We start from the raw sequence: 11614 nt of genomic DNA on the forward strand, positions 1-11614 counted from the left end.
TCTTTGGTGCTGGTCCATGGAGAGACTTGTTCACACTGAGCTGCTTTAAAGTCTCTGAGCCACAGGAGCCACAGACCTGAGCACAGGACTTATGTGCTCGTACTTCCTGGTTCTAGTCCTGACCCGAGCAGCGATGTTCTGGATGTTCCGGATGTTCTGGATGTTCTGGATGTTCTGTTCTGTGGCTCGTTTGGAGAGTCCAGTGATCAGGACGTTACAGTCGTCTAATCTACTGGACACAAATGCAGGATAAGTCTCTGAGTCTGGTTTGGACAGTTTACCTTTGATTTTTTGACATGTTTTTAGATGTAAAAAGCTGCAGATGTTCTTGATTTGATGTGATGTTAAAGTCTGGGTCCATTCACCAGGTTTGTCTTATGTCGAAGTTAAACAGCAACAAAACCTTTAAAAAGTTCTGTGTGGACGTTTCCTCTCAAAACTAAAAGTATCAAATCAGTCTTGGACTGATTATACAAAACACTGTTTCACTTCAGCTCTGATTCAAACTTTCAGTTTCTATTTTTATCACTGCACAAACTGTCACAAATAAAACATTTTCTGTTCACACTTTAATTACACTTTTGCAAAAATAAACGTCTGGCTAAAAATAAATGGCAAGCTACTTTTTACTGATAAAAAATGTGTCCTGAGGTGAAAAAGGTTGAAAACATCTGCTCTAAAGTGTCTTACATGTTTGAACAGACTCAGGCTCGAGGCAGGAGACGTGGAACTGTTCAAAGTAAAAATCTGCAGCTCGTGTTTGCTCTAAATGAATGACATCATGCCCCTCATCGTGCCCCTCCTCCACGGGTCGAGGGGGCGGGGCTGGTCGGGGGGGGCTGGTCGGGGGGGCTGGTCGTCTGTTCATCTGTTTACCGGTTGCTCGTGCCAACTCACACACACAAACGTGGTGAGGCTTTTTTATTCCTCATAAAAGAGGAAATAACAGAGTTGTGTTTCCAGGGTTTTGTCGTTTTGGGCTGGACATTTAAAAAAACCTCCCTTCATGAACTTTCCTGTGTTTTCATGTCAGTTTGTGAAACGTGGATCAATTCAAACTCAGACTCTGATTTCAGGATGGCACGGGGATCCCGATGCACTTCTGGGGCGTGTTCGACGGCCACGCCGGCTCCGGAGCCGCCATCATGGCGTCAAAGTTACTCCACAGACTCATCAGAGATCGACTCGGAGAAATCTGCCACCTGCTGGAAAACCCCAACAGCGCACCTCCAATCTGCCTGGCCAAAAACGGAAACGCCTACCAGGTCGACTCAAAGAAAGGGGCCCCTCAGGAGCCCGAGGATCCTGATGCAGTTTGTGACTCCACCCTGCGCTTCCACATGGAGAAAACTGTGAGTCTGGAAAGTCTCATCATGGGAGTCATCGAGACGGCGTTCAAACAGATGGTGAGTATGAGACAAATATGAGACAAATATGAGACAAATATGAGACAAATATGAGACAAATATGAGACAAATATGAGACAAATATGAGACAAATGTCACACAAATATGAGACAAATATGAGACAAATATGAGACAAATATGAGACAAATATGAGACAAATATGAGACAAATGTTACACAAATATCACACAAATATGAGACAAATATGAGACAAATATGAGACAAATATGAGACAAATGTCACACAAATATCACACAAATGTGACACAAATATCACACAAATATCACACAAATATGCCACAAATGTGACACAAATATGAGACAAATATCACACAAATATCACACAAATATGCCACAAATGTGACACAAATATGAGACAAATATCACACAAATATCACACAAATGTGACACAAATATCACACAAATGTGACACAAATATGAGACAAATATCACATAAATATGACACAAATATGACACAAATATGACACAAATGTGACACAAATATGAGACAAATATGAGACAAATATCACACAAATGTGAGACAAATATCACACAAATGTGACACAAATGTGTTTTAAAAAGAGGCCGTGGTCAAACTCATGTTATAAACTCGTTCAGGAGAATCAACAAAACACTGAAATCGACGTGAGAAATAAAAACACAACATGAGTCAGATGTTTATCTGGATCAGGACGATTTTTATGCAGAAAACCACAGATCAGTTTGTGGAGGACGCTCTGGTAAAAACCTGCAGCGTTTGTCATTTTTTAATTGCATTAAACTGATCAGTTTGATTAAATTCAGCCTCATCTTCATTTTTAACTCTTTGTTCTTTCTGTTCACTTTATATAAATATCGTGTCATTAACAATAATAAAGGAGCGTCCCTGAGGTCGAGTCCTTCAAACGCTCTTCTTCTATTGATTATGTTTTTGTGGAGCTGAATCCATTATTCTGTGAATAATAAACCCTCAGATCTAAAGTGGCTCACACACTAGAAAACTGTTATTAATGTTCCTGTTTCCTCCAGGACGACCTCATTGAAAAGGAGAAAGCGTCTTACGCGATCTCCGGCGGCTGTTGTGCCTTAGCAGCGATTCATTTAATGGGAAAACTGTACGTGGCAAATGCTGGAGACAGCAGGTAAGAGTCAGAAAAGAATATGTTTATTTAGATGAACTTGTGAGAGGAATAATATGATAAATGAATGAATATGTTTTATTTAGACTGATTTGTTTGTGTGATTTTCTGCAGGGCCATAATAATCAGAAATAATGAGGTAATTCCCATGACTAATGAATTCACGCCTGAGTCTGAGAGGCAGAGACTGCAGTATCTGGTAAATACACGTATATGAAGGACATGACCAAAGTAAATGTACTATTATGTTTTTATGAACTGTCTGTTTATACGGCAGAAGAGAAATGTGTGATGTCAGAACAGGAGCGTCTAAGAATAATCCTCTGCAGAAAATCCTCAGATTCTGAAATAAACAGCAGTGGGTGTTTTGTGAGTCACTCTGGGGCGGACGCACACTGAGGCAAAGAGGAAGTGTGTGTGAAACGACTCCTGTTCTCAGACATTTCACAGTTTAGAATCAGAATGACTCATGATGTAACCCACTCTCCGTTTGATTAACGCCTCGTTTGGCCGCAGGGTTTCCTCAGACCTGAGCTCCTGGGGAATGAGTTCACTCATATTGAGTTTCCTCGAAGGATTCAGCACAACGAGGTCGGCAAAAAGATGCTGTATCGAGACCACACCATGACGGGCTGGTGCGTTTAAGGCTTTAAACGACACGATTATAAATGTGCACGAGTGTAAAAGGTGTCATTTGTCACAGGGCGTACAAAACCATCATAGAAGATGATCTAAAGTTCCCCCTGATCTACGGAGAAGGGAAGAAGGTGAGAGGAAGGTTTATAAATCACCACAACACAACACAACACAACACAACACAACACAACACACCCTAAAACAATGATACACTTTAATGTGTATGTGCTCTGTGTGTGTGTATCTGGGTGTGTGTGTGTGTGTATCTGTATGTGCTCCCTGTGCATGTGGGTGTGTGTGTGTGTGTGTGTGTGCTCTGTGTGTGTGTGTGTATCTGTGTGTGCTCTCTGTGCATGTGCGTGTGTGTGTGTGTGTGTGTGTGCGTCGCAGGCTCGTGTCATGGCGACCATCGGAGTGACCCGGGGCCTGGGCGACCACGACCTCAAAGTTTACAACTCCAACATTTACATCAAACCGTTTCTGTCCTGTGTCCCTGAGGTGAGACTCGTTCACTTTTATATTTATTTATACGACGAAATAAAAACATGACTCAGGCTCAGTGGCTCGTCTGGTAGAGCAGGGCGGCAAATTCACAGAGACCAAAATGAAAAACTGTGACTAAGTATCGGCCAAACTAAATATTTATTGAAACATTTCAACAACATGTGCACGTTTTTCAGAAGGAGTGGATTAAACGTGATAATGTCAACACAAGTGCAAAGCATTCTGGGATTCGTAGTATTAGAGGTGCATGAGCTGCGGCGGGACAGAATGAACACGTTTGATATGATCTCACGGCCAAATATTTTTATATCAAGGGCCAAATTTGGCCCGTGGGCCTGAGGATGACATGTCTGATTTAGAATATTTTTAAGAGTTTAGAATGTTCAGAATATTATTTATTTATTTATTTTTGGAAAGGCCCATGTCCGCTCCTGTCTGCAGCTCTGCACATGAGACATATTGTTCCAAGAGGCACAATTTTGTTTTTATTCTGGACAAATGTTGCTGTTTCAGGGTCTGTAAATAATAAATAGTTTTTGCAAAGTTTTTTTTTTATCAAAATGATTCAAATGTAGAACGAATGTCCTTCATATGTGACATTATTTTTCTCATAATGTAAAGACATAATTCTTTGTTTTTACATCATCAGGTCCAATCAGCCCAAATAACAAAGAGAAAAGAATAAAGCCACAAAATGAAAGAGCTGGAGTCTGAGGAGGTGAAATAAAAAAAGAGCTGGAGTCTGAGGAGGTGAAATAAAAAAAGAGCTGGAGTCTGAGGAGGTGAAATAAAAAAAGAGCTGGAGTCTGAGGAGGTGAAATAAAAAAAGAGCTGGAGTCTGAGGAGGTGAAATAAAAAAGAGCTGGAGTCTGAGGAGGTGAAATAAAAAAAGAGCTGGAGTCTGAGGAGGTGAAATAAAAACCTGACTCAGGCCTTCAGTGTCTCACCTGAGTCCAGTCGTGTGCTCTCAGCTGCACCGTCGTCTCTGTGAATAAAAACACATGACACAGTTTTATTTTGATTAAAATAATGATCATTGTGTCCAGATGTAAATGAGCTCAAACACGTCCTGAGTCAAATGTTAAACTGAACGTGACACGTGTCTGTGACATGGAGCCATGTTTACTCCCTGTTTTTACTCCCTGTTTTTACTCCCTGTTTTTACTCCGTCAGGTGATGGTGTATAATCTGGATGAAAACAAACACGGGTCAAACGACGTCCTGGTGATGGGCACAGACGGACTGTGGGACGTGACCACGGACAGAGAAGTCGCCGATGCCGTGTCTGCGTATTTATCCTGCTGTGACCCCTCTGACCCCATGAGGTATGACCCCTCTGACCCCATGAGGTACGACCCCTCTGACCCCATGAGGTACGACCCCTCTGACCCCATGAGGTACGACCCCTCTGACCCCATGAGGTACGACCCCTCTGACCCCATGAGGTACGACCCCTCTGACCCCATGAGGTACGACCCCTCTGACCCCATGAGGTGTTCAAATACTCCTCATTATAAACGTGTGTGAACACGTCCAGGGGGATTTGTGACGATTAGATTCTTTTAAAACTTTATTGATCCAGTGGATTCAATTTCAATTCAATTTATTTTTGTAACGCCCAAAGAGGACAGTGCTCAGGTTGCCATACTTCCCCCAGCTAGTTACTCCTACTGCAGCCTGTCTTATCCCGGGTTTGTCCCTAACTCCCTCACTATGTAACCTGGTCTATACCGAAGAGGAAGGTTTTAAGCCTGGTCTTAAATACAGAGACTGTGGGGGCCTGTTTAACATCAGCAGGGAGTTGATTCCATAGCACAGGAGCTTGGTAACTGAATGCTCTCCCTCCCACTGTACTTTTGGACACTCTAGGAACCACTAATATGATACAAAACATAATAAGATGGTCCAGTGGATGGTCCAGTAGGGGGCAGTGTGGGGTTAAAGTTCAGAATGACTGAGGGGAAAATGAAACTAAATATGGAAAGAAAATGTTAAAGGAAATAATCAGGAAATAAATGACATTTGGAAGTTTTGATTTTACACGAGATGAAAATCAGAATTTATGATTTAGGTTAAAATGTCTACATAATGTCAACATGTGTGAGTGTGTGTGTGTGTGAGTGTGTGTGTTATTGTGTCTAAGAGTGTGTGTGGCCGTTGTAACTTCATGTGTGTTCTGTAAGAACCGTGTCTATTTTGTGTGTTTTATTCATGTGTGTGTTTCATGTGTGTGTTTCATGTGTGTGTTTCCTGTGTGTGTTTTGTGTGTTTTAATCATGTGTGTGTTTCATGTGTGTGTTTCCTGTGTGTGTTTTGTGTGTTTCATTCATGTGTGTGTTTCATGTGTGTGTTTCCTGTGTGTGTTTTGTGTGTTTCATTCATGTGTGTGTTTCATGTGTGTGTTTCATGTGTGTGTTTCCTGTGTGTGTCTCCTGTGTGTGTTTTGTGTGTTTCATTCATGTGTGTGTTTCATGTGTGTGTTTTATTCATGTGTGTGTTTCATGTGTGTGTTTCATGTGTGTGTTTTATTCATGTGTGTGTTTCATGTGTGTGTTTCCTGTGTGTGTTTTGTGTGTTTTATTCCTGTGTGTGTTTCATGTGTGTGTTTCATGTGTGTGTTTCATGTGTGTGTTTCATGTGTGTGTTTTATTCATGTGTGTGTTTTATTCATGTGTGTGTTTTATTCATGTGTGTGTTTCATTCGTGTGTGTTTCATGTGTGTGTTTCATGTGTGTGTTTCATTCATGTGTGTGTTTCATTCATGTGTGTGTTTCATTTGTGTGTGTTTCATGTGTGTGTTTCCTGTGTGTGTTTCCTGTGTGTGTTTTGTGTGTTTCATTCATGTGTGTGTTTCATGTGTGTGTTTTATTCATGTGTGTGTTTCCTGTGTGTGTTTTGTGTGTTTTATTCATGTGTGTGTTTCATGTGTGTGTTTCATGTGTGTGTTTCATGTGTGTGTTTCCTGTGTGTGTTTTATTCATGTGTGTGTTTCATGTGTGTGTTTCATGTGTGTGTTTTGTGTGTTTCATTCATGTGTGTGTTTCATGTGTGTGTTTCATGTGTGTGTTTCCTGTGTGTGTCTCCTGTGTGTGTTTTGTGTGTTTCATTCATGTGTGTGTTTCATGTGTGTGTTTTATTCATGTGTGTGTTTCATGTGTGTGTCTCCTGTGTGTGTTTTGTGTGTTTCATTCATGTGTGTGTTTCATGTGTGTGTTTCATGTGTGTGTTTCCTGTGTGTGTTTTGTGTGTTTTAATCATGTGTGTGTTTCATGTGTGTGTTTCCTGTGTGTGTTTTGTGTGTTTTAATCATGTGTGTGTTTCATGTGTGTGTTTCCTGTGTGTGTTTTGTGTGTTTCATTCATGTGTGTGTTTCATGTGTGTGTTTCCTGTGTGTGTTTTGTGTGTTTCATTCATGTGTGTGTTTCATGTGTGTGTTTCATGTGTGTGTTTCCTGTGTGTGTCTCCTGTGTGTGTTTTGTGTGTTTCATTCATGTGTGTGTTTCATGTGTGTGTTTCATGTGTGTGTTTTATTCATGTGTGTGTTTCATGTGTGTGTTTCCTGTGTGTGTCTCCTGTGTGTGTTTTGTGTGTTTCATTCATGTGTGTGTTTCATGTGTGTGTTTCATGTGTGTGTTTTATTCATGTGTGTGTTTCATGTGTGTGTTTCCTGTGTGTGTTTTGTGTGTTTTATTCCTGTGTGTGTTTCATGTGTGTGTTTCATGTGTGTGTTTCCTGTGTGTGTTTTATTCATGTGTGTGTTTCATGTGTGTGTTTCATGTGTGTGTTTCATGTGTGTGTTTTATTCATGTGTGTGTTTTATTCATGTGTGTGTTTTATTCATGTGTGTGTTTCCTGTGTGTGTCTCCTGTGTGTGTTTTGTGTGTTTCATTCATGTGTGTGTTTCCTGTGTGTGTCTCCTGTGTGTGTTTTGTGTGTTTCATTCATGTGTGTGTTTCATGTGTGTGTCTCCTGTGTGTGTTTTGTGTGTTTCATTCATGTGTGTGTTTCATGTGTGTGTTTTATTCATGTGTGTGTTTCATGTGTGTGTCTCCTGTGTGTGTTTTGTGTGTTTCATTCATGTGTGTGTTTCATGTGTGTGTTTCATGTGTGTGTTTTATTCATGTGTGTGTTTCATGTGTGTGTTTCCTGTGTGTGTTTTGTGTGTTTTATTCCTGTGTGTGTTTCATGTGTGTGTTTCATGTGTGTGTTTCCTGTGTGTGTTTTATTCATGTGTGTGTTTCATGTGTGTGTTTCATGTGTGTGTTTCATGTGTGTGTTTTATTCATGTGTGTGTTTTATTCATGTGTGTGTTTTATTCATGTGTGTGTTTCCTGTGTGTGTTTCATTCGTGTGTGTTTCATGTGTGTGTTTCCTGTGTGTGTTTCATTCGTGTGTGTTTCCTGTGTGTGTTTTGTGTGTTTCATTCATGTGTGTGTTTCATGTGTGTGTTTTATTCATGTGTGTGTTTCCTGTGTGTGTTTTGTGTGTTTTATTCATGTGTGTGTTTCATGTGTGTGTTTCATGTGTGTGTTTCATGTGTGTGTTTCCTGTGTGTGTTTTGTGTGTTTTATTCATGTGTGTGTTTCCTGTGTGTGTTTTGTGTGTTTTATTCATGTGTGTGTTTCATGTGTGTGTTTCATGTGTGTGTTTCATGTGTGTGTTTCCTGTGTGTGTTTTATTCATGTGTGTGTTTCCTGTGTGTGTTTTGTGTGTTTTATTCATGTGTGTGTTTCATGTGTGTGTTTCATGTGTGTGTTTCATGTGTGTGTTTCCTGTGTGTGTTTCATTCATGTGTGTGTTTCATGTGTGTGTTTCATGTGTGTGTTTTATTCATGTGTGTGTTTCCTGTGTGTGTTTTGTGTGTTTCATTCATGTGTGTGTTTCATGTGTGTGTTTCCTGTGTGTGTTTTGTGTGTTTTATTCCTGTGTGTGTTTCATGTGTGTGTTTCCTGTGTGTGTTTTGTGTGTTTTATTCATGTGTGTGTTTCATGTGTGTGTTTCATGTGTGTGTTTCATGTGTGTGTTTCATGTGTGTGTTTCATGTGTGTGTTTTATTCATGTGTGTGTTTCCTGTGTGTGTTTTGTGTGTTTTATTCATGTGTGTGTTTCATGTGTGTGTTTCCTGTGTGTGTTTCATGTGTGTGTTTTATGTGTGTGTTTCATGTGTGTGTTTCCTGTGTGTGTTTTGTGTGTTTCATTCCTGTGTGTGTTTCATGTGTGTGTTTCCTGTGTGTGTGTTTTGCAGATACTCTCTGGCGGCGCAGGACGTCCTGATGCGTTCCCGTGGCGTGCTGAAGGAGCGCGGTTGGAGGTTGCCCAACGAGAGACTGGGGTCTGGAGACGACATCACGGTGTTCGTGGTTCCTCTGGCGGGAGGCGAGCTGGAGACATGACGAGCCGTCGCCGTGGAGACCGCCGTAGCTCCGTAAGCCCCGCCCCCTCCTCCTCCATCTTTCCCGGATCCCGGAGCGACGGAGGACGAGAGCGCCTCCTCGTCACAGACCTGAGCACCTTCGGCCCCGCCCCGTCCCGCAGAACGCTCACGTCTCAACGTATTTTTAACGACGTTTCCTTTTCTTCTGCTGTTTGTGACGTTCAATCTTTGTAACGTTTAGGTCAAACGGACAGAACACGCTGGAAAAATGAAGTTTTCACATCATCAGTCGAAGAAAAAGGGAAACCAAAGATTCTGTGAAGAAACAAACGTGTAAAATAATAAAAGCAGAAAATACAAAAGGCACAAGACGATTCGACGTTTCAGGAGGAAACGGCAGAAGAGACAAGTCTGAAACATCGAACTGTTTCTACGACAGAAACGACGGCGAGACACTTCAGACACACACGCCCCCCACGTGCACACGCCCTCCACGTGCACACGCCCCCAAGTGCACACCCTCCACACGTGCACACGCCCCCCACGTGCACACGCCCTCCACACGTGCACACGCCCTCCACACGTGCACACGCCCTCCACGTGCGCACACCCTCCACACGTGCACACGCCCTCCACACGTGCACACGCCCTCCACGTGCACGCCCTCCACACGTGCACGCCCTCCACACGTGCACGCCCTCCACACGTGCACACCCTCCACACGTGCACACGCCCTCCACACGTGCACGCCCTCCACACGTGCACACGCCCTCCACACGTGCACACGCCCCCCACACGTGCACACGCCCTCCACACGTGCACACGCCCTCCACACGTGCACACGCCCTCCACGTGCACGCCCTCCACACGTGCACACCCTCCACACGTGCGCACGCCCTCCATACGTGCACACGCCCCCTCCACACGTGCACACCCTCCACACGTGCACATGCCCTCCATACGTGCACACGCCCCCTCCACACGTGCACACGCCCCCTCCACACGTGCACGCCCTCCACACGTGCACACGCCCTCCACACGTGCACACCCCCCACACACGTGCACACCCTCCACACGTGCACACCCCCCACACACGTGCACACCCTCCACACGTGCACACCCCCCACACACGTGCACACCCTCCACACGTGCACACACCCCACACACGTGCACACCCTCCACACGTGCACGCTCTGATGCGTCTTTTATTGAATGTGATATTATTATTTCCTCCACATTTGCTGCACTTTTTGACTTTGTTTCTTTTACTGTGATGTTTCAGTGAACGTTTCAGTGCAGTAAGTGTGACACGTTTCACACTTTTGCCTCATTCACATTAGTTTCTTTTAAATCAGTTGCACTTTTTTAACCTCGTGGCAGTGAAACGACCTTCAGTTTAACGTTGTACCTCGTGTTTGTTTCGTTTAGATTGTTCATATATTTTTGAAGCAGATGTTTTATTTTTATGTCTGTGTCTGAAACACTGTGTCTCGTTCAGGACGTCACTGTTCAAGAGAAAAAATGTGTACAGGTTTAGAAATAAATCAGATTTTTCTTGTTTTCATTCTAGGTTTGGGCTTTGATATTTTAAAAATAAAATGAAACAGCATGAATCTGTGTCTTTAAAGTGTGGGCTTTAGTTTTCACAGTATTGACACATAAACGAGGTTTTTGTGGGATGTTTATGTAAATACTTCTGGAATGTTCCTGTATATTTGATGGACACCTCCAAAAAGATGATTCTATATTCAAAAATATGGTAAATATATTAAACTTTCTAAAGTCTGTTTGATCTTCATCTGTTTGGCTCCAGACCAAAGCCTCAGAAGCATCGCACTGACCCGAGACTGACCCGAGACTGACCCGAGACTGACCCGAGACTGACCCGAGACTGACCCGAGACTGACCCGAGACTGACCAGAGACTGACCTGAGACTGACCCGAGACTGACCAGAGACTGACCTGAGACTGACCTTTACCTGTGAATTACCAGCACATCAGACACATCAGGTCATGAGTCAGATCTATGTCTCTGCTGCAGACGTGTGTGATCATGTGATTATGAGGCTCATGGTTCTGCAGGACTGAGACACATCCCCCTGCTGCACGAGACTGGTACTGCAATGATGTCATCTTTAGAAGAGGAGGAGGAGACACAGAGGAGGAGACACAGAGGAGGAGACACAGAGGAGGAGGAGGAGACACAGAGGAGGAGACACAGAGGAGGAGGAGGAGACACAGAGGAGGAGGAGACACAGAGGAGGAGGAGGAGACACAGAAGAGGAGGAGACACTCGGGGCAGTACAGAGTCAAGTCTCTGCAGAGATGGACAGAATCAGAGATGTGTCTTATACTTTTGTTTTTTACTCCAGTGTTTAGTTCAAATATATGAGTAAAACTGTGTCTTTTCTGTGGTTTAGCCAAAGGACATGACGCTGTCCTCAGCCCATAGAGACTGTTCTGTACTTTTCTAAATGTATTTATTTACTTTTGTCCATAATCTGACCTTGTGTCTCATTTGAATAATTATCTTTGTTTGACTCTGAAAACAAAAGCT

The 11614-nt window shown here is 43.0% G+C and overlaps 1 protein-coding gene across 1 annotated transcript in view; it reads left to right on the forward strand.

Annotated features, from left to right (window-relative positions):
- Positions 1 to 9341, forward strand: part of ppm1j (protein phosphatase, Mg2+/Mn2+ dependent, 1J) — a 15593-nt gene extending 6252 nt beyond the window's left edge. Inside the window, exons 3-10 of the mRNA XM_033966109.2 lie at positions 1077 to 1406; positions 2434 to 2546; positions 2658 to 2742; positions 3060 to 3178; positions 3247 to 3310; positions 3570 to 3677; positions 4857 to 5008; positions 8929 to 9341. Of these exons, the coding sequence (XP_033822000.1) occupies positions 1077 to 1406; positions 2434 to 2546; positions 2658 to 2742; positions 3060 to 3178; positions 3247 to 3310; positions 3570 to 3677; positions 4857 to 5008; positions 8929 to 9076 (1119 nt within the window). The 3' untranslated portion in view covers positions 9077 to 9341. The remainder of the gene's footprint in view (positions 1 to 1076; positions 1407 to 2433; positions 2547 to 2657; positions 2743 to 3059; positions 3179 to 3246; positions 3311 to 3569; positions 3678 to 4856; positions 5009 to 8928) is intronic.
- Positions 9342 to 11614: the final 2273 nt, after the last annotated feature.

Source organism: Periophthalmus magnuspinnatus, chromosome 5, assembly GCF_009829125.3.
Source record: "Periophthalmus magnuspinnatus isolate fPerMag1 chromosome 5, fPerMag1.2.pri, whole genome shotgun sequence".
In the NCBI taxonomy this organism is placed as follows: domain Eukaryota; kingdom Metazoa; phylum Chordata; class Actinopteri; order Gobiiformes; family Gobiidae; genus Periophthalmus; species Periophthalmus magnuspinnatus.